The 23208-nt window shown below is 45.6% G+C and overlaps 1 protein-coding gene and 1 pseudogene across 8 annotated transcripts; both read right to left on the minus strand.

Moving 5' to 3' along the window:
- Positions 1-3607: 3607 nt before the first annotated feature.
- Positions 3608-20366, minus strand: LOC145506610 (low affinity immunoglobulin gamma Fc region receptor II-like). Of its 8 annotated transcripts, none has more exons than XM_081491641.1 (8): positions 20198-20366; positions 16659-16679; positions 15207-15461; positions 9635-9889; positions 8869-8988; positions 6645-6701; positions 4574-4614; positions 3608-4452 (listed from the first exon to the last, which is right to left on the minus strand). In XM_081491641.1, the coding sequence occupies exons 1-8, from the start codon at positions 20304-20306 to the stop codon at positions 4366-4368; spliced, it is 945 nt and encodes a 314-aa protein (XP_081347767.1). In that variant the 5' UTR covers positions 20307-20366; the 3' UTR covers positions 3608-4365. The 8 variants fall into 8 exon arrangements, 7 of the variants coding, with proteins under 7 accessions (XP_081347767.1, XP_081347766.1, XP_081347768.1 ...); XM_081491640.1 differs by having other exon boundaries at positions 15207-15464; XR_014054068.1 differs by lacking the exon at positions 6645-6701 and adding an exon at positions 5267-5400 and having other exon boundaries at positions 3860-4452; positions 15207-15464.
- Positions 11320-12429, minus strand: LOC145507733 (polyhomeotic-like protein 1 pseudogene; annotated as a pseudogene).
- Positions 20367-23208: the final 2842 nt, after the last annotated feature.

Consider the following 23208-nt stretch of genomic DNA (forward strand, 5'->3'; position numbering starts at 1 on the left):
TCACTCAGACCACATCACTGTGCAATAAATTAACAACAAAAAAGATAGTGGTAAATAACAACAAAAAAGATAGTGCTCATTCCCTTTGGAAATAAAGCAAGCAAATAGCGTGAAATACTCATCTAAATAAACTTTGAGTTAAGAAGAAAATAGAACAAAAGTTATAGATTATTTAAAGACAAATAGCAATGACAAAAATACATATCAAAATCTAACAAATGTGGCTAAAATAGCAATAAGAGGAAATGTTATAGCCTTTTGTGAATTTGCTTAAAAACAAATTCTTAGAACTTTAGAAATAAATGAATAATACAGTAAGCCTAAATAAAGTAGCAGAAAGAAATAATCCATTAGAAAACAAACAAATAGCAAAGTCTTGATCATGAAATCAAAAGTCGTGACGAGACAAAACAAAAAACGAGACAAACGTTTGGGAAGCCTGATTAAGATAAACAGATAATGACAGTCAAGGTGGTTGACTCTCCAAAACTCATTCCACCTCCAAATGATAAGCTAAAGTAAGTTATTCCCGTTTCTAGTGATTGATTTAGGAATGGACATATGACCCAGGCCTGACCAATAATGACGTGATGGGAAGATTGCTGGAGAAACATTTTCTCACTCTTAAGAAAGAGACACATAGAAGAATATAGCCCTTTTCTTTGTCTAGATCTTTGGAAGTGATGCCTGGAACTGCTGTAATCGTCATGCTGCTAGGCCAAGGGCAATGGGTAAAGGATTGCAGGACAGCACACTCAGAGTCCTGATGCACAGGAGACACCCTGTCTCTGAACTTTCTATTGTGTAAGATAATACATTTCCCTATCCTTTAAGCCAAATTGAATCTGATTTCCTGTTATTTCCAGCTGAAGTCATCTGACAAAAGAAAGCAAGCCCAAAAGCTATGTATGAGAGAGAAAATATAAATGCAGACACGTAGTAATAGTCACTCAGTCATGTCCGACTCCTTGGTGACACCATGGACTGTAGCCCCCGCCAGGCTCCTCTGTTCATGGGATTTCCAGGCAAGAATACTGGAGTGGGTTGCCATTTCCTCCTCCAGGGGATCTTCCCTCCCCAGGAATCGGACCCAGGTCCCCTGCATTGCAGGCAGATTCTTTACTGTCTGAGCCACCAGGGAAGCCTACAGACACACAGATTATTACCAAAAGATAAAAGCAGATACAGTGTATAGCTGCATACCAATAAACTGGATGGTTTCTAGGAAAGTAACATTTTTTCAAAATTGACTCCAGTGAGATAGAAAAGCCTTATCAAACCAGTAATGACAGCGGAAAAAAAGTTTGTCAAAGATCTATCCTAAAAAAGTATCAAGCCCATAGGATATATTTTAATATTCATTTATTTTTGGTTGTGCTGGATCTTCATTGCTGTACATGGACTTTCTCTAGCTGTGGTGAGCAGGGGCTATTCTCTAGTTGTGGTGCTCAGGCTTCTTACTGCAGTGACTTCTCTACTGCAAAGCACAGGGTCTTGGTGAGTGCGCTTCAGTAGTTATGGCCCATGGGCTTAGTTGCTCTGCAGCATGTGGGATCTTCCCAGCTGCTGCTGCTGCTAAGTCGATTCAGTCGTATCGGACTCTGTGCGACCCCATAGATAGCACCCCACCAGGCTCCGCGGTCCCTGGGATTCTCCAGGCAAGAACACTGGAGTGGGTTGCCATTTCCTTCTCCAATGCATGCAAGTGAAAAGTGAAAGTGAAGTCACTCAGTCGTGTCCGACTCTTCGAGACCCCCATGGACTGCAGCCTACCAGGCTCCTCTGTCCAGGGGATTTTCAGGTAAGAGTACTGGAGTGGGGTGCCACTGCCTTCTCCGGGGATCTTCCCAGACCAAGGATCAAACCAGTGTCCCTTCAGACTCTTATCTACTAGATCACCTGGGAAGTCTTCCCGCCCCCGCCAGGATATTATAGGAGAATTCTATCAAATCTAAATTAACCGATATAAAAGGAAGTTGAAGGATCCTAGAAACATAAAAACAGGGCAGATTTAGGCGTGTAGGAAGTTAGTCTAATCTGGGCAGTGCCATTGGGATAAATGAACTTCATTTGTTTTCAGTCACAGTGTCACTTTGCTCAAGATTTAAATTCCAGGGAAACAACTCCTGATTGAGCCAGCTTGGGGTGCATGTTCTCCTCTGGAACTAGGGGTGAGGTCAGCCCACCTACCTGCATGGAATGAGAGGGGGAATAGAGCTATCTAGTCAAAGGGAAGTCGGGCTCTGTTACTCTCAACAGAATCAGGGAAAATCAACGCTGGGTAAGAAAATAGGCCATTATAATCAGATTGGAAAAGTTAAAAATACTCAGCATTGACAAAGGAGTCAGGAACTGGGTACCCTAATATACTTTGGGAGGATATGTAGACTGTTTTTTTAAAGATGAGAGTATCCTTTGAGCCAATGATTCTACTTCTAGGAATTTATCCTGAAGAAATACTCACATACGTAGTCAAAAACATCATTCAAGAATGTTGTTCACCACAGTATTGCATATAACAATGAAAAATTGATAATATTTAAGATATTAGTTAAATAAAATATAGCATAGCATTTGGACTATGGAATACTATATAATCCTTAAAAAGAAAATACTTCCATGGAAGAGCTCCATAATATACTATTAATCAAAATAAACTGCATAAGTATATGATCCCATTTATGGTCTTAAAAAACTGTGTGCATACTCAGTTGCTCAGTTGTGTCTGACTCAAAAAATCTATAAATTAGATGTGTATTAAAAAATCCAGAAATATACTCCAAAAGTTCAACAGTAGTTACCCACAGAAAAGGAAATAGGATTAGAGGGTGAGAACAAAATGGAACTCGCACTTTTCCTCATTGTATTTCAGTATTATTTGAGTTTTCATGCTCACAATGAGCATGAGTTTTTGCCAATGTGTATTTGTAAAAAGGTAAAAAATATAACATGATTTAATTTAAAAAACCCATATGCTTATACATATTATTATAGACAGAAATGTGGATTGAAATTTTTTAAACATTAGCATTGATTGTTTCTATTTTGTGAATTTATAGGTGATCTTAATTATCTTTTTTACTTACCTGTATTTTAATTTTATTTTAAAAATTAGCATAGTAAAATAATTTACATATAAATAAAATAAATTGCTACTATGTAATGTATAAATAGAGGGACATACATTGTTACTGTAAAAAGGGCATGAGTATGTGAACAAGAAAACTGCAACAGAAGAACTATGAACGGCTAATACTCTTAAGCGCTCTAACTCTAAAGACACATATTTTGGCATAAAGTAAGCCCTCAATAACCAAATAATTGCAATTACTATTCCCTATTGTATTGCAATATGTGAATATGAAACCTCATGAAAACTACTCAACAAAGGAAGCTGCTAAATTCTGAATGCAAAAATGTTGTACAATGTTCCTGTTAGAGTCCAGGAAAATGAGGCCTCTCTGAGGACATCTCCTAAGGAAGCTGTCAGTTATGTTTCTAAACTCCCGGAACCTTCCCTGAGAAGTTCACATCCTTCTGATAACTCTAATAGGAGAAAAGCAGGGCAGAAAGAGTCAGTAAATCTCCGTTCAGGACTCATCTGAAGTTTGGCTTCCTGAGAACTGGTGTTTATTTGCCATGGGAGGAAGAGAAAGAAGACATGGAAACAAGAACACAAATTCACTGGAAGAAGGGTATATGGTTTTAAGACGAGGGATACTTGTCCTACACTTCAAACATTTTCTTTCCCCCACCTCCCGCCCATTACTACCTTCCCAAGCAAGATTCTTACCACTGAAAAGAAACGGACCCCAGATCAGTCTATATTCTAATTGGTTCAGTGATTAAAAGATAGGGGGACTGTTGTTTGTGTAGTATTTTATTATAAAAGTACTATATGGTCTGTACAGAAGAATTAACAAAGCAAATGAAAAGCCCCAATAATTCCACCCCCAGAAACAATCACTTTTAATATATTGGCATATGTTAGTCTATTTCAACATTTCTGAAATCATCCATGCTTATCTAATTTTTCTCATATAACCTGTAACGTATTTCCATGTTGCTACAATCTCTTAATAAAAGTAATTTACACCGGCTGAGTGAATGTGTAATAGGAGAGTCCTGATGATGAGAAGTGCTGAGGCAAGGAGTAAATCAGCGGTCAGTTATCTGAGGCTATATCATCTGTGAATGTCAGAACAGGGAGCTTCAGGATTCATAGGAGCTAACTCTGGAAAAGTCATTCTCCTTCTTTAGAAGTGCAGTATCCTCTTCTCCTCCCTAAGAGGAGCTCAGGCCAGCAGACACCAGATCCTGGCCTCTCCGATTCACTTGCCCAGGTCCCAGGCAAGACAATGAAAACTAAATGTGTTTCTGGTAATCGGACTCTGTTTCTTCCTCTGCAACATCCGGATGCGAGAGGAGTGAATAGGTGACTGTATTCTCAGCCTAGAGAAAACAGAAAGGAGCAATGAGGATCCACAGAGAGGTCACAAGAAGGAAGGCAACAGAAGAGGCAGCAGGGGTGAAGGAGGAGGGAGAGGGAAGAGCAGGCGGCTGGATGGCTCACCTCAGTTTTGGAAGCACCAGTTTCAGCGTCAGTGAGACCGACTGTGGGCAAAAAGAGCAGAGATGAGCAGGCGCACTGCTATAAAATGGGGGCTACCCACACTGCTGCTGGGGCCCAAACCAGGCCTGAGGGGAGGGCCACTGATCCCAGCTCCAGCCTATAGGCCAGAAGTTTCATTCCCAACCCACCCTCAGTATCCCAGACATGGCACCCCCACCAGCTACATTAGCAAAGGGAGACAGTCATCTGTACTACACTCTTTTCAGAAAATCACTGTTTTCTTCGAAGCCACCAGGCAGCTTTTGGGATTGGAGATACTGGGGAAGAGGTGTGTGTAGGGGGGTGGTGGTGGGGGTAGTGTTCACTATTAGAGTGAAGAAATTCAGATTTTTGCCAGCCACAGATAGGACTTTTCCAGGTTGGCCAGATGTATTGGGTTGGCCAAAAAGTTCATTCAGATTCCCCTAGAAGCTGGTACAGAAAAACCTGAACGAACTTTTTGGCAGCCCAATAGTATATCTTTATTGGAGCTCTGAAGAATCTCATACTTCCTCATATCAAAAAGAAAGAAAGCATGAGAGTGAGCAAGGGAGGCTGAAGAGAAGGAAGCAAGCAAGCAAGCCAGCCAGTACTCTCCTTGGTAAAGATCTAAAACACACCCAAATTTCCTCATGTTTTTGCCAACAAACTCACTTTGCCAGTGCGGAAAGCAGCTCAGTATCTGCAAAGCAGCATTCCTCAGGAAGTGGGGAAGGAGTCTGAGACAATGCATCTAGTGTCTTCATTCATCTCCAGGACACAAGGATTCCCTGTATGCCATGCTCCAACTTCTGGAACAAACCACGTCCTGAATCCTCCTTCTAATGCATCCCTCTACAATCCCAGCAACCTAGATGAGCCTTTGGGGAAACCATCAGCCCCAGTGCCTTCCTGTGAAATAAACGCCTTGTGAAATATATTTATGCCAGCGTAGGTAGAACCAAACATCAAAATGGCTAATCCACTTGTGTTTGGACATTTTTTTCTACGTCAGTTTGGCCCCGGTGCAGACTCAGGTCCATATCCCCACTTGGCCTGGCCATGGGACGTAGGGGTCTTGCTCAAAGTGCAGCTGGACAGCTGGGCCATTTTGCTCAAGCTCTCAAATCTGTTGGCTCTGCTCTGAGTCATACTCCAGCCATCCGAGGTGAGGTCCTCAAGGGCTTCTTTTTCCTGTCTGTTTCTGCTGTCTGGGAGCCCCCCGAGAAAGCTCCAGGTCCCTCCGAGCTCTCGCTTTAACTACAGTCAGGAAATCACCTGGAATACCCCTGTTCCTTTAACATATTCCCACTTGGGCCAGGGTTGACGGGCACTGACTCTCAGAATGTCAGACCTGGAAGGCTTAGAGGTCCTCCAGGCCAATCCACTCATTTCCTCAGTGAGGTGATTAAACCCTAAGACAGGAAACGACATTCAAGACTCCATTTTATGATAGTGACCGAGCTAGTGCCAGGCCCACATTTAACAAACCTACAGGAGTGGGCATTAGATCCAGGCTTTGTCAACAGAGGAAAGCCCGCTAATGTAGCTAGTACACAGAACTTTGTCAGACTAAAATCTTCTCTTCATGTTCCACTAAGAGCTGAGCCCTTACCTCATCGCTTACCCCATTGCTCCAGAGACAGACTGCAGCAAATCTAGACTTTATTCCCTTGGCCTCTTTCTCCTCTCCTCTAGAGTTTTATCTCTTTAATTCTATTTGCCTTAGTCTCACAACATCTTACCCCCACCCTGTGCTAGCTCTTCCAAAGCTCCACAGAAAGACCTGATGTCCTGCTCTGGAAATACCTCCAGCAGTTCTAGCTGCAGAAACTCAGACAAGGCCATTGTCTCTCTATCTAGGATAGGTATTTATCTTCTCTTCACCTCCAGTGAGGTCCTCTTCAGGCCCAGGAGTTAGTCTCAGAACTGACCAAGAGATTTGAGCCCCTGCCCTCCTCCCACTGCCCCCTCCCTCTCCTGTGCTCACAAGCTGCTTCTTGATGCACAAGGCAGGGTGTCACTGAGCTCCCAGAGGGGGAGCTGCACTCACCTGGTTCCTCAGGGAGGGTCTCTCCCATTTCCCTGTGCTCAGGGGTTCCTGGGAGAGCTAGGAGGGGCACATAGGAGGTTAGTAGGATTACGGGGTAGAACCTAAGTCTTCAGGACCAAGGACCAGAGGCAAGACTGGGTTAGAACCAATACACATCCTTCTCCCACAGACACTCCTCTCCTCCCCACTCCCCAGAGACTACCTTAGCCTGTAAAAGGGCTGGTCTAGAGAGATAGAAGTTGGCTTGGTTAATAGTAGGGATTCATGGGACTGTCAGAAAGGCCATTCCATTGCACCTTGCTTAAGGTTGCTCTGCCTTTTAAAAGCATCTTTCTCCCTCTCAGTTTTTCTCGCTGAGTCTCTACATTTACTTATCATCGGTAAATGAGGTCTTGGCTATGAACCAATTGCAAAGTGCTTTGTGAGGTATAAGTAGTATTATTTGCTCTTTGTCAGTGCTCCAAGTCTTTTTTCCCTTTTACTTTCTCTGTGTCTGGATAACTTTAGCACTTTCTCTCACCAGTAAGCTAGTTTTACAGTGTTAAGAATTGTGATGATCTGCTGACTAGATTTCTATAGCACCTTCCCTTCTCTCTCAGCAATTTTACATTAATATTAATACTATGGGGGGAAGGAGGCTGCTTTCCAAGAGTTGAAGTTCTTCAGCTGATCAGTGAAGAGATGTTTATTAATCATCTTACCGTGTAGCAAGCATCGTGCTAGGTGCAGATGGGAAGGGGAAGGAAGCGTAGAACAAAGAGACATGCTTACTGCCCTCCTGTGCCCTTTGTAATACAGATTAGTTCTTTAAAGGTAGCTTATGTCAATTTCATGAACTTTCTGCCCTGCTTCGCCTTCTTTTTTTCTGCTTCACAATTTATGGCTTCAATGGCATCAAATTGCTTACAGCACCCTCCTTACTCTTCCCCTGATCCCCATCCTAGCCACAGTGTTTCTCATTTCCATGTCTTGGCCCCCATGCCTGGAATGCTCATCTACCCTCTTTGCCTGGTTAACTGCTACCCTCAAACATCACCTCCTCCATAATGAGCTGTGTGCTGGGCACCATTATAAGAGCTGCAGGCTCATTCATTCTCACAACCTTATGAGGTAGGTTCTGTTAGTGTCCTCATTTTTCTGATGAAGAAACTGAGGCAAATAGAAGTTGAATATGATGAGAAAAACAACTGTTTTCCTGAAAAAAACAACAACTTTGTTTCCCTGAGTTGCCACCTAAGAATTTTACAGTATGATAACCCTGCTTACCCCCAGAGTCTGGACATTTAAGACAAGGACTTGAGTTTAGGATGCCCGCCGTTAAGTTCTCACTTTGATTTTCCTGGGGCATCTTTCAAAATAACCACTTAGATGTTAAGCCCACAAATATGTTAGTGTCCTCCACCTCAATCACTTTATAAATAATAGTTGCTTGATACACTGTTCTCTCCTGCTCACCCATGACCTGGGACAAAGGACTGCCACCCCCTTCTCATTTCTGGGATCTCTAAGTAGCAAATCTTGTGACTCTACTTCCTTTATGAGAATGTATTAACACTGTATTTTCAATCAAAATGACCCAGGGTTTTCACTTCCCCAATCTAGGAGTTCAGATGCTGAAGGAGCTGCCAACCCCGTGTGGGTGGCTTTTGCCTCCTCATTCAGCTGGTCGTAATGTGCATATTCTTAATACACCAGCTCCATCTTCTCAACACACAGAGAATAACTCACCCAATGTTATTCAGCTGGTGAGCTGAGGAGCTTAGATTTGAACTTAGGCAGTCAGACCCCACCAGCTGAGCTTCAATCACAATGCAACACTACCCCTCTATGAAGTTTTCTCTAACTGGCCCAGCCCATGCTGGGTCATTCAGGCTCTTCTATCCCTGTCATAGCCTTTGCATTCTCTAATACTGGTCTTATCCCCTCTAGTTACTATTTGTACTATTTGTACTTCTATCTGTACTTCAGTCTTCTCCACAATATTATGGACTCCCTAAGGGCAGAGGCTGAACTTCTTTAACTTGGCATCATCCACAGAGTCTATCACAGTGCTTGACACATAAGCCAATTTGTTCAGGCCTGTTAAATGAATGAATAAAATATGGGACTATATCTGAATGCTAAGGATTCTTTAGCCCAAAGATAAGGGTTCTAGCAATGTTTGGGGTTAGGGCCTTGGCTAAGTAGGAACTGACAACAAGAGGGACCAAGAGGAACCACAAACCTGAAATTGGCTTTCTCCTGAGGCGGAACCAGGCTACTATGGCAGCAACAATAGCCACTGCAGCAAAACAAGCGCCTGTAGCCACAACTGTCATCGATGAGGGGTCGCTCGAGCTGGACTCTGGGGAAGACAGACCTCAGGACAGGCAGTACCCTCCCTATGCCACTTCACCCTCCCTGCCCTCCTCCAATGCAACACTCGCTTCCTCTCCCAACCTCGCCTGCACAGGAGTTCTGTGACTGGGCTTGTGCCTCCCCCATACCCTTTCTCTGCTAATCAAATGAAGGTACACTGTCGAGTGTATAAGGTGGAGGGAAGGGTTCCTCTTAGCTCTTGGGGAATAGCAGGGAGGATGAATCTGAAGCCTCCAACACTGGACCCCTAAACTGTTAAGAACACGCTATACCTTTGGCAGTGAGTGGTCATATCATGAAACATGAGAAAAAATTAGGAAAACTTCAGTTCTTAGGAATGTCTAGGAGCTTTGGGAACTTCTACACCAACGAGAAAGCTCTGCTTCACTGCTCTGCTTGGTGTGATGGGCTTATATTTCAAAGTGGAATAAGAGCCTCATCACCTGTCACTTGAGAGCCTGAGGGTCCCAAACTCTGGACAGCATTTAAGACTGCCCATACCCCTGCCCTTTGCCCCAAAGCCCAGGTTTGCTAATATGGCATTTCTCAAATCTCCATTTGAGACCATGTGACTTTATTCCTAACTATCCATCTCCTCTTCTCCCATCTTTTCATCTTGAGAGAGTCCCCACCTTGGACAGTGATGTTCACTGGCTGTGATGAGTGTGACGTCTTCCCGATAAACGCTGTGCAGTGGTACTTGCCACTGTGACTGAGGTTGGCGCGTGGGATAGAGAAGTTGGAACGCAGATAGGAATATGACTTGGATTTCCCATCCTGGTAGAATGTGATCTTATTCAGAGAGTGGTTTCTCCAGCTGTGGCACCTCAGCACGATGGGCTCCCCTTCCTGGAACACGAGGCTGGGGGTCTGGAGCAGCAGCCAGTCTGAAAGACACAAAGGGACCGCAGGACCCAGAAGGTCTTGACTCAAATCTGAGACCCAGACCATCCCTCCAGGGGCCAGTATGTGTGGAGGGAAGTTTGAATGTGGAATCACACACCCCTGGTCTCTAATTCTGGCTCCTTCATGTATGCACCCTGTGATGCTGGGTAAAGAATTCATTCTTCTGGGCCTGAGTTTCCGTGTATATGGAACTAGTCACAATAGTACCATTAGCTGTACTATCTACAGTAGTTGCTGGCACACAGTAGGTGTTCGGATATGCTTGTCTTCTCGTTCCTGTCCTGGGACTCGCCAGCTGCAGCCCTGTCTGGCCCAAGAGGCCTCTGCAGGAGGATGCAGGGGACCCGGGAGTGAAATCCCTTCCCTAAGGAAGGGAGGGAGGTCGGGGAGAAGCCAGTCTGCTAGAGGAGACAGCATGTGAGGGGGACACAGCAGAGACCTGTGTCTCTGGGGAAAGTCATGGGCATCCAACAAATATTGGTTTACTTGGTGCATGTTAGTAAATGTGGAATTCAGTGGGGACTCTGTCTCAAGGCAGCAGTGACATGGGTGGGCCATTAGCCTGCTATGTACTTTCCCCCAGTCATTTTAATCCTTTTGCTGAGGAAATATTTTTAATTTCTTTATACTTTAAGGCATAGAGGCTTAAGTAGGTACTTATAATCCTGACCTCAGCGCATACCCTCTGTTTTCCTGAAGCTGTAGGACAGAGCAGAGTTGGAATTGGGAAGAAAGGGTAGAAAACAACAGATTCATTGGAAGGGAAAAGGGGAATGAAAAAAACAAAAAGCAGCCACACATGTGCCAGTCAACCACACTTAGTCCCTTCAGCAGACCAGAATGATGCCAACCAAGCCTCCACATTGGCTGGTGAGCCTGCCACATATGTGGGAAAAAATGTTCAAAGCAGAGGGAGTGAGTGACAGTGAAGAGAAAACCACAGGCCACAGCTACAGTGAGACAATGCAGAGGGAAGGTGGAGGCACCCAACCTTTGCACTATGTCACACAGGCTAGAAAACCCCACGCCTAATACTGGGGAGCAATCTTGTGTTCCACCCACTTCCTCCCCACCCCCGCCCTGTGCAGCCCTCCTCTCGAGGAGCTCAGACCCTGACTAGACGTTCTACTCCAGGATTAGGTGAGCAGTCCTCAGTCTCTAGTCTGCTTCTTTTATAAAGATTGGATTAAGCTAGATGGGAATGCTGAGAACTGTAGAGGTTTTTTTAAATGAAGTAGAACCCAGAGAAAATGTCAAAGCTGCTTTCATGTAGCACCTGCCACCAATTACTTCTCCTCCCTGTCTGGGGAATCCCCTCTACAGAAAGTGTACAGCACTTTCTTCTCAGCAAAGGCTCCACTGGTGCCAGATTTTAACCTGTACAGTGGAAGCCTCAGCCTTAGGGTGGTTTTTACAAGAGGGCCATCTGAGGTCTCCTTGAGGACAATTCCTTGGTGCAGATCTTGAGGGCAGGGCCCAGTTTGATGTTCATGGCACTCATGAGGTATTCTTTAAGTCATAAAAGGGCATTTCCATCAAACTTCTGGGAACAAAACTCCTCTGCAATCTCCTGGAGGCCTTGTAGAGAAGCAATAAACCTATATATCTCTACACTCCAAAGGCTAAGATTACTAGACGGGAACACAGGGTCAATGCCATGAATCCTGGCATAGGCAGAGCCAAATGGAAGTTTCCCAGGTGTCATTCCCCATGCCCAGCTCTCACTGATAAAGGCCCAAGCATGTTGGAGAGAGTGCTTTCATCATAACTCTGAACCCCAGCTAGAGTGCTCTTGACCCCTGCAGCACTTGCCCTGGATGATAGCATGGATGATGTCAGAGGAGCAGAAACAGGGTCCACACTGGTGAACACAGCATAGTGAGCTTCCTGAAACTCTTTCATGTTTTTCCTTCCTCAGCCACAACTGGCAGCTACAGCTCACACAGTACCTCTTAGTGCAACCCATGAAGCAGGAAACTCTTGGAGCCGTAGAACTGTTCTGCAGGAGTGTACTTCCCACAGTGCTGGAACTTTGGGAGATTTGTCTTCTTTACTGCTGAGTAAACAGGTTGCCCCCTTCACTGGAGCCACCTGACTGATTCTTATTCAGCCCTGTCGGGAGGCCAGTCTACAGTGGCTTATCAAACTCTTTCAGTAATGGAGAACACTGGGAACACTTCTGCTCAGTCCTGGATATCAAAGCCCTCAGTTATCTGGGTGAGCATCTGGGGCTTCACCGAGGCTTGAGTCTCCGTTTGTCTGGATACCATGGCTAGTGTAGAAGGTGGTGTTGATGGGCAGGGGCCTCGGCTGCCAATTCATCGCTTGGTGAATTAGCATTCCCATTGGTCACTAGTTCAGCTTCTCCTCCAAGACTGCTCTCTTCGTCCATGGTTTTGGGCTCTCTGCTGCCTGAGAACCTTTGGCGAGAGCATTGAACTCAGTGTGGAGACATTCTCTCCCTCATCCTTGCATTGAACAGCCGATGTCTGGGGTTGTCCAGTCAGTGCACAGACTGCATGAGGAGAACAACAGGGACCTGTGTGGTGGTGGCTGAGGAGCAGTGAGACTCGTGGGTGCTGCTGCTGCTGGACCAACTGGAGGTGCATAGCTATGTGGAGGCGTACTGGGACTGACGGTGTTGGAGCTGCAGCCAGTGGTCAAGAACAATCTGCTGTCAGATAACCACTTGTTTCTTCAAGAGCTGGATCTGTTGCTGTTGCTAAATCAGTGAATGGGGCTTGATGGGAGTGATTGAGTTCATAAGGGTCTAGCTGGGAGCAGGTATGGCTGTCTGTGTCAGGTTCATGTCCTGCTGACCACTCCCATCTGCTTCTGCCTTCTTCGCCACTGCACTTTCTGCCTCTGGCTAACACCCTGGGGCAGTCACTGCCTGGATGTAGGCAAGGGCTCCACCTCTCCGGTGCCTTTCCTTGGGCAGCTCCTACCACCACCTATTCCTCACAAGGGCAACTCACCCAAAGGCCTAGGTGTGTGGCCACTTCTTCCTGGACCCATGAGCCTACGTCCACTGTCTCCACCAGCTGGACTAAGGTTAACAAACTGACCTGAAGTCCTAGAGGGAGTCTGAGCCACAGCTAGGGCCTGGCAAAAGGCCTAGGGTAGGCCAGAAAAGAGGTATTAAAAGGCAAAAACATAACTTTGCCAACAAAGATCCATACAGTCAAAGCAATGGTTTTTCCAGTAGTCATGTACAGATGTGAGAGTTGGACCATAAAGGAGGCAGAGCACCAAAGAATGGATGCTTTCGAATTGCAGTGCTGGAGAAGACTTTTGAGAGTCTCTTGGACAGCAAGGAGATCAAACCAGTCAATCCTAAAGGAAAGCAATTCATTGGAAGGACTGATACAGAAGCTCCAATACTTTGGCCACCTGATAAGAAGAGCCGACTCACTGGAAAAGACTCCAATGCTGGGAAAGATTGAAGGCAAGAGAGGGGATGACAGAAAATAAGATGCTTGGATGGCATCACTGACTCAATGGACATGAGTTTGAGAAACTCCAGGAGGTAGTAGAGGACAGGGAAGCCTGGTGTACTGCAGTCCATGGGGTTGCAAAGAGTCGGACATGACCTAGTGACTGAACAGCAACAAAATGGGGAATAGGGTTCTGGGTGGAGCCTTGGGCTGAGGCCTGTCATTCCTCATTGCCAAGTTCTGTACTCAACTGTATCTGCATGGATTCCAGGAGCCTGAGCAGATGGTACCTCCTGCTGGACTACACCACCAACAGGCATCAGGATGAGTTGAAAACTAGAGGTACATTCTGGGCCAGGGTCGGCTTTACCTAGGATTGGTTTCCCAGCTGCGGTCTTGGATACATCTAGGCCTGGGATAGGTTGAGGGAGAAGGCTGTCGTGCTCCCAAGTAGCAAAGATTGGGTCAAAGTTGTAACACCAGAAGAGTTCACTCTGGAATTGGCTGGTGAATGGGAAGGCTGATGTTGTGGCCTGACTGACTGGGGCCTAGGTGGTACTCAGCTGCTGTGTCTTGCTGGTACTTGGGGTGCTGGTCTGCTGCCTGGCAGCAGTTGTGGCCAGCTGGACCACAGCCAGGCCATGCAGCTGGGCCTGCTGAGCTGCTGCTGGGTACAAATTGGTGAAAATACCGAGGCCCACAGAGCTGCCCCAACTGTGTCTACAGAGCCTGCCCTGCCTCTTCCTTATAGAGTGCCTTTGCCTTGGACTGAGAGTGCCTTGCCGTCTGTTGGCACTAGTCTCCATGTAGTGGTCCGAGGTCCCCCAGGCTGGTGCTGGGCTCAAGAACTTCATATCTAGCTCTGCACCTAGGTCCCCCAGGGTGGTGCCCACCTCATGTGCCAGTTGTTCTGGCATCAGTCGCAATGGTGGGGGGTGTCTCACATAGTCCTGAGGAGAGGAAGCCCCTCAGCTCCACCCCTTCCAGGAGGGGAAGGGCACTGAGGCCAGGGCCCTGCCAGGCCACTGAGGCTTCCCTCCATGACTGTCTTTTCCTGCTAAGCCCAGAGGGTAAAGATGACAGGACTGGGACTGAGGCCCACCCAGCCTAGTAGATACTTATGAGGAAAATTTGGGTATTCAGTGAGGGAAGGGGACTAAATGAACAGTAACAAGGACAATATTTATCATAATCACCTTGTAGCTTTTTTTTTTTTAATGGAGAAACTATTTCTTGCCAAGAGCTTTGGAAAATCATTGATCTGTTCAATAAACACTTATTAAGCCCTGCCCTGTGCCAGTGGCTGGAAATATAAGGAGATTAAGACACGAGTTTCACCTCAGTTGCACAGAGACGGCAGGGATTAGGGAAATGCTGATTCTCACCAGAACCTCATGTGGGAGGCAGTGGTATCTCCATTAGCAGGTGAGGAAACTGAGGCTCAAAGGTAAAAGAAATCATGTTTACACGGCTAGTAATTCCAAGGGCTAGGATTCAATTGTGCTGTGTCTGTGCATTTGACTCTGCCATAAAAATGGAAAGATTTCTATAAATCAGAGATTTTCTTCTGCTTCTCTCACACCCAGATGCCTACTGGTAGCCTTGTCACCTTCTTGCTCAGCACCAAGACAAAAGAGCCCAACATACTCTGAGAAATCTCTTAGGAACTTCCACCTCACCACTCATACTAAGCCAAGGAGGTGGGTTGAAAAGGGAAATGAGTGGACCAAAACCACTTCAAACAACTCACAGCCATGCTTTCCAGCAAGTAGGCAACTGCCCTTTCCTAAAACCTCTGCCATGGAAGCAGATTTCATCTCTCCTTGTTCTCCCAGACTCTCCAGGGCCTTCCTCCACTGACCAGAAATCACATCCAGATGCACAGGGTCGCTGAGGCTGGTCTGCTCCCTCTGGCACCGGTAGTATCCACTGTCATTGCTGCCAGCCTTAAAGCTGTAGCTGGGCTGGTTCTGGGTATGGATGGAGCTCCCATTATGGAACCACATGGTGAGGTTGCCTTCATAGAAGCTGGTCCCCTGGCACATCAGCGTCACGTGATCCTCCCTGAGCACATTGATCCACGCAGGCTGGATGCTCACCACAGCTTTTGGGAGATCTGCTGAGGGGCAGAGAGAGGAGGCAGCATGAGGAAAAGGGACCCCAGGGGCCTAAGCAGACCCCAAATCTCAGATGATGGAAAACTGTGGCCATGCTGGGGAGATCAAGAGAAGAAACCAACCCAGAACAGTTCAACTGAAGGCAATTCCGCCAACTGATGTAGCCACACAGGGGTCCCCAGGAACCCAGATTCTCTCAGAGAGCTTAGCTCCTCGGAGGAAAGGATGTGGGGTAGGGAAATGGGAGAGGGGGCAAACAAACATTCTAGGAACACAAATACACCTCACCCAAGGAGCTCTATACAGTTCCTTCTCTCTGTCTCTATTTCTCTTTCTCTCTCGAACACACACTCACAGACATGCACACACACACTACACATACATCCTTTGGGGAATCACTTCCCCCACCCTCATAAACTGAGGCATTTGGACACTAGTGGATAAACTCTCTACACAGCTGGATGAAGACAAGGGGGGCCATCTGGTGGAGGTGCCAGGCTGAGAGTCAGAGGTCACATTTCTCTTCTGACCTGTTTAATTCCTTATCCTTTAAAATAGACCTGTCCTGACACCAAAGCACTGATGAATCTCTATGGCCCCAGGAGAATAAGAGTGAGAAAGGCTGGAAGGCGAGTCTAGGGAGCCCTGGATTCAGTGACCAGAGAGAGCACCCCCCCACCAGTCCTGGGTGGTGGAGAGGTTAGTGGTGCTGAGAAAGCAGTGCCCAGCAGCGTTCACCCCACCCAGCTGCAGCCAGCAATACCGCCTCCTAGTTCTCTCCAGGGTGACAGGCCCTGAAGCCTTCAGATACATGCAAAGTAGATGATTTATCAACCCATGGGGATAACCTAAGCAGATCATGTGATTCTGCGTGGTCTGGGCTTGTGGTTTAGTTTGGAGAGAAGAAGGCAATTGAGACAGAGGACAGTTGTTTTTCATGACAGAATCTGTGAGGTCTCATCATAAGCAGGAGGGCTGAGGCATCTGTGTCCCTTGGCTGCCCACCCCTGGCTTCAGTGGGAGGATGGGAAGCAGGAAGGAGAAGGGGGTGCTGGGCTTCTTGTGGGTACAATTCCTCTTTCCTGGCTCTACCTCTGTCCTGGGTTGCTGGTGCATCCAGAGTTCCTCCAGACAGGGTGCAGGGAGCAGAGAGAGAGAGTGGCTGGGGGACAGAGGGGATGTGGTGGAGCACTTACCAGGTTTCCCAGCAACAAGACCTGTAAGAGAGAAAGCAAAGATCAGCCTGGTGTTTGGATGTGATGATTCATCATTACAAATAATCATCAGTCCCAGGTCAGATTCCCTTCACCTGCACAAAGATTTCCCTCTCTGCGTTAGTCCCTTTCTCTTCGGCATCACCCATTTCTCCTTCTCAGCTGGGTCTTTCCTACCAACATAAATATGCTCCAGGATGTTTCATTTAAAGGATAAAAATCTCACTTGACCCTGCATAGAATTTCAAAATTATTTCTCTGCTCCCTTTCCCAGCCTGATTTCTCAGTTCCTTTTCTATATAGGCTATCCTCATTTCTTCTCTTTCCAATCACTGAACCTCACTAGTCCACTAAAACTTTTCTTGTCAAAATCACCAATGACCTCAATGACAAATTAAATAGACATATTCTATTTCTCTCCCAGATTCCCCCCATATAAGTGTATATCTTTACCATCTACCCATGTATTCATGCCAGAAAACTGCAAATCTTCTTTTATTCCTCTCTCTCCCAAACCATCTACCTTTGCACTAGTAAATTCTTGTTCATCCTGCTTCCAATTAGTCCTTAAGTGCATCGACTTTAGTCCATGTCCAAACTACTTTAGGCTACCATCAGCTTTCTTGCATCTCCTAACTTAGTTTATCCCTTCTTCTGTCCCCCCTGCAATTCATTCCCCACAGAGAAGCTAGAATCATTTTTAAAATAACAAATCTGATATCACCCCCCTGCTGACAAGCCTTCTAGGTTCCTCCTTTGCTCTTAAAGTAAAATGTAAATATTTACAAGGCCACACCTGATACAGTCCTTGCTCACCTCCCAGCCTCATCTCAAGCTCCACTTTCCCTATTCACTGAATTCCAATAATATCAGCCCTCTTTAAATTCTTCAAACTTGGGGCTTTTCTGTATGCTGAACTCTCTGAATCCACTTCCTCTGTATCTTCAGATGGCTTAAGTCTTATCTTGCTTCAGGTCCTAGCCTAAAAGTCACTTCCTCAGAAAATTCTTTCCATATCATCCTGTTAACATAGGCTATTCTCTCATCTCCTCCACAACTGTTCTTATCAGAGTATCCTGTTTACAGCTTCATAGCCACTTCCCAATTTATATTTATGCATTTGTGCTTTTTTATTTATTGTTTGTGTCCCCCAGTAGAACGTAAGCTCAAAGAGGGCGATAGCCATAATTTTATTTACCAATACTCTGAAAATCATCCATTGAGTGTTACCTAGGTGAGAGATAAGAGAGCCCAAAGTTGTGATGACAGTAGAAAGTGAAGATGAGAACATAGGCATGAGAGAAATTTAATAGGCAGCAAGAGAGTGGCACTTGATAAGGCATGGGGGTTTGTAAATGGGTGACCAGGAAAATAGTTAATTGTGCTCACACAACTATAAATGTTAGGAGAAGAACATTTGTGAGGGGAAGATAGTTGGAGTTTGAATGTGTTTTGTTTCTGAGCTGACAAATCAATTTGCAAATTTCCAACCAGGAAAGCAGAAATATAAAACTGTACCTGACACAGACAAGAGAGATAGGTTTGGAAATTATTGACATAGAAGTTAGCTAAAAACCAGAGTATGCAGAAGTGACAAGTGACAGTACAGGAAACGGGTAAAGAAGTAGGACTAAGAAGAGGAGGAGAAGAAACAAATAAAAGATGAGAAAAGTAGAGAGAAGTCATCTTCCACTTATTCACTAAACAAATATTAGTGAATATTAAATATGTTCATACTTAGTATCGTCATTGTAAGGGAGACAAAAGGCTGTCTCTCTCATTCACTGATAAATCCCCAGGTACTAGTCTGCACATAGCATTTATTAATGTGTAAACAAGGTAGTTTGTGGAGTCTTTGGAAAGCAGAGAGTACTTGTACACATTGCCTGGCTCTAGAGGAAAGTCTTCCTGTAAAAGTAGGATTGGAGCTTTATTAAGTAGGCAGTGGAGCAGCACTGAAGGCATTTATGAAGCACAGTGGCTCACCCACAGCTATAGTTGAAGAAGCCATGACTTCAGTGTGTAGCGTGGATTCAGAGAAGAGGAGACAGAAGCAGTCAAGACTAGACCAGAATGTGTTGTAAAAAATGAGTTACAGAGCAATGAAGACCTAAATCCTTGGTGACACCAAAAAAGGCAAGTGGACAAAAATACCAGAAGTCTTTGCCAGGAATCTTGCCTAGGCCTCACATTGATATCAGCATGGCAGGGCAGGGAGGTGTGCACCTCTCCAGGCCTGAGCTCCCTCATGTGAAAAAGTGAAGAAGTTCAGTGTGCTCCTTTTTTATGCTATTCTACTTCATTCCATTTCACCTTGCTTGGGGGAAGTACTCTGTCTTCCTCATCTCCAACTCCTGTCCCAGTATCATCCAGCACCGGGGCCAGGGCTCCTAGCACTGACCAGATTTTACTATCCATCATAGTATGTAACTTGGAAAATGGCTGGCTGCATGTCTTCCTCTGGGACCATCCTGAAGTGGATTTGATGGTCATACTCCAGAAATTGAGTTTGAGGGGACATTCCTGGCAATAAAGCTCCTCTACTTGGCCTTCCCTACACTCTTTCTCCCACCAGCATTATCAGTCCATGGTCCCTAGCCCAGTGTTGAGAACACGGTCAGAAAGCGGCGCTCAATCACAGCCTAAGATCCTCTCCTTCTCTTTCTTCAGTGATAGGACACATCTCCCTGTCTGTACAGTGAAAACAGACATGCATGATGTCTCTGGTCTCACAAGTCATGATTCTAGAATTGCCTGGCTTATGTATTCTCTGGTCCCTATTCCCTGTGGGGAATAGGGTTATCTCGGATAACCGAGATCCTCCTGTGCTTTTTCTCAGGTGGATCTCCTTTCGCATAAAGAGAACAGGCTTCTGCTGTCTGAAGTGGTTTCAGGGGCACAGAGAACAGCCACTGCCCCCCACCACAATGTGTTTTATTGCTTCCCCACATCTCCATAATATCACTGATTCAATAGACATGAGTTTGAACAAATTCCAGGAGATGGTGAAGGTCAAGGAAGCCTGGCATGCTGCAGTCCATGGGGTCACAAAGAGTCGGACACGACTTAGCAACTGAACAACAACAACATCTCCTATTGCCTAAGACATCGTCAGCCCTCTGGCCTAAGATTTGGTTCCAGTGAAACATACATTTCTAAGGAAGATAAACACCTTGGCCATCATTAGTCCTTCAGGTCTAGCTCACTGGACTTTCCTCAGAGCTGGTTTTGCGTGGGAGGTGGTAGATTACCAGGGACCTCGGTGCCCAGTGACTTTGGGCAAAACACATTAAAAAAACACCCCCACTTTTGCCAATTTCATAATTTCCCAAGGCCAGCAAATTTGTCAGAATGTGATCTTCATCAGCCTGCCTTCACCCTCCTGACTTTCCTGATGTGCTGCCCACTGCAGCTCTCATCCTTGCCCCAGCTCAGCCCCAACCCAGGTGGCACCAGCTGACTTAGAAAACCACACCCGTCCATGGTCCTGCCCCACTGTCCCTCCTGGGACCCCTACTCACCCAGGAAGAGCAGAGCTGTCCACAGTAGCACGTGGCCCCAATGCCAGGGCATGCGGTGAGCTTGCTTCCTCCTGGCGGCGGGGAAGGCTAGGAATGAGGGGATCCCCATCACCTCCTGGAGCGAGCAGGTTGCTCTGACAGCCCAGCACAACAGGCACTGGCTTCTCTCGAGGCTTGATAGATTCCACCCAGAGGGCAAATTCTGGAGTCCAAAAGAGGAAGTGAAAAGAAGTGTTGTTTTATCATTGGCTCCTCCCCTTCCACCGTCTTTCATCTAGAGAGTTCCCTCCCAGAAGATTCAGGGCTTCCCAGAATGAATCTGGCTCAGTCCCACTCCAAATTCACTGAAAATGTAGGCACTGGAAAACAAATTCTCCTCGTTCTCTGGGGCTGCAGCTGGGCTCAGCCCCAGGGAGGAAGAGAGGAATGGTCACCCAGACTCAGCTCAGAACTTCCTGTCTGTCTCTGTCTCTTTGGAAAAGGTGATGGAAGAGAGTGTGCCAGGGGACTCCCCATACTTCTAGATCCATTTAGAGGTGCAGACACTGGCATCAGACTCCTCCTGAGACTGAGCAAAGGGACTTGAGGCCACCTTCTCCCATCATTTGATTTCCTTTATTATCATAATCCAGACTCCATTTTGGATTGTGGAACAAGGTCAGAGAAGTGTGTCAGGGTGGCAACAGAATGATCATACCCATCTTTTATCACCCCTTGTCTTTCATTCTGTTTATAAAATTATTTAGTCATTTATTTATTTGACCACCCCGGGTATTAGTTGCAGCATGTGGAATCTTTAGTTGTGGCATACAGACTCTTAGTTGTGGTATATGGGATCTAGTTCCCTGACCGTGGATGGAACGCTGGGACCCCTGCACTGAGAGTGTGGAGTCTTAGCCACTAGACTACAAGGGAAGGTCCTGTCATTCATTCTTGTACTCATCCCTCCGACAAATATCTTTTGAGCAGAAACTAGTGCCCTGGTTCTTTATCTTTCTTACCCTCATTCCCATCACTGTTCCCATCACTATGGCATGGTGAAAGAGCAGGGCTTTGGAGCAATATTGGTCTAGTTTTGAATGACAGATAGCTTCTCAGAACTACAGAGTCCTCATCTGTATAAACGAAGATTAACTTTCTATCCTTCAAGCAGAATTTCTCAGCCTCAGTGTTATTGACATTCGGGGCCAAATAATTCTCGATGTTAGGACCTGTCTCATACATTGTAGAGTGTTTAGCAGTATTCCTGACTTCTCCCCACTAGATGCCAGGGGCAACCCCTAGTTGTGAAAATAGAAATGTCTCTAGACATAGGCAAATCTGCTCTTGGGGATAACATTGTTGCTGACTAAATCACGGTGGTCACAGTTTTTGAAAATTAAAAGAGAATTTGTATGCTAGCACGGGCCCTGGTGCATTGTGGGTATCCAGTCAATGCTAATTTCCCTTTTTTGCTTTCTGTCATTATCTGCATCACCGTTTGTTCACCCTCAACATCCCCAGAACATGAGATGCTCTGGGATCTCTCTCGGGGCCCTCTGCTGGGGCCTCTCTTCCAAATGCTCTCTCAGGAAACAAGCTGCAATATTCAAGGAAATAATATTGTAAAATCTGTTCTTACACTCTGTGGTCTTCAGAAACTTCAGCAACAGCCCCACCCTCATCCCCCACCCCACCCCGCGTTGGACAAGGCTTTACTACTGGCCCCATTCCACCCCATCTCACACTCCCAATCTACCTCCAGGCCTTATCTGATGTTTAGGTGAAAAAGTTTATTTAACCAATGTCAAGACTCCAGTGAGCTGTTATTAACACTTTAAAAGTTAATTTATATAATGTGACCCACAAACTGGAGCCACCCCAGTAGAGCAGCCCACATCATAAACCTAACCCTAGGTAAGCCTGCACTTACAGGAAACACCTGTCTAGGAGCTTAACATGCACCAATCACAGTCTTCCAACTCAGCTTTGGCTACTTTACCTTACTCTAAAAGTCAGGATCTTCTAGCCTTGTAAGTAAACTCCCAACCTCCTAGCCGACGAGGCCCTGTTCCACATGGCCTCTTGTAAAGCTCTGTAAAACTTGACCTTGCCCAAATCCCTTGGGAAGAGTTCTGCTTATGAGGAACTGTACTACCTCAATCCATAGCTTGCTTTCCCTTGAATAAAGGATATCAATCTTGTAACTAAATCACTTTAGCTTTGTCATTGGACAGGTAGTGTATATCTCATTTTATTGTGCTGACTTTATTGAGCTTTGCAAATGCATTTTTCACAAATTGAAGACTTGTGGCAACCTTTGCTGAATAAATCTATTAGTACCATTCTTTTTTTCAACTGCATTTGGCACACTTTGTGTCCGTGTCATATTTTGGTAATTCTCACAATAGTTCAAACCTTTTCATTATTATTAAATGTTATGGTGATCTGTGATCTGTGATCAGTGATCTTTGATGTTCCTATTGAAACTGTTTTAGAACTTTTAGCAATAAGGTCATCATAAATTAAGGTGTGTACATTGTTTTATAGACATGATGCTATTGCACACTTTATAGACTATGGTATAGTGTAAACATAACTTTCATATGCACTGGGAAACCAAAAAAATTGTGTGACTCATTCAATTGCAATATTGGCTCTACTACAGGGATTTGGAACCGAACCCGCTATCTCTCTGAGCCAGTAATGTCAATGAAGTGTAGTATGAGAACAGCTACTGAGGTTCCGGGGTTGGCTCTGAGATGAAAGTGAAGGTCCTGCAGAGCCACTTTACTTTGCTGCCTCTTCAACTGCTCTTCAGCATCTCCGGTAAATTTCTCTTAAATTGAGCTCCACCTATTTGCCATTTGGAGATCAAGTTTGTTTGTTCTAACCCTTTTAGGTGGAAATTTGGGGTGTGAGCAACTCCAGATATTTCGTGGTGACACCTAGTAGGCCACAACATTTGAGTTTATGCCCAATCTCAGCTACAATGTAAGCATCTGCAGGAAGTAAAAAAAAGGTCTCAGGCA

This window comes from Giraffa tippelskirchi, chromosome 5 (genome assembly GCF_054371585.1).
Source record: "Giraffa tippelskirchi isolate mGirTip1 chromosome 5, T2T-mGirTip1v1.2.pri, whole genome shotgun sequence".
Lineage (NCBI taxonomy): Eukaryota > Metazoa > Chordata > Mammalia > Artiodactyla > Giraffidae > Giraffa > Giraffa tippelskirchi.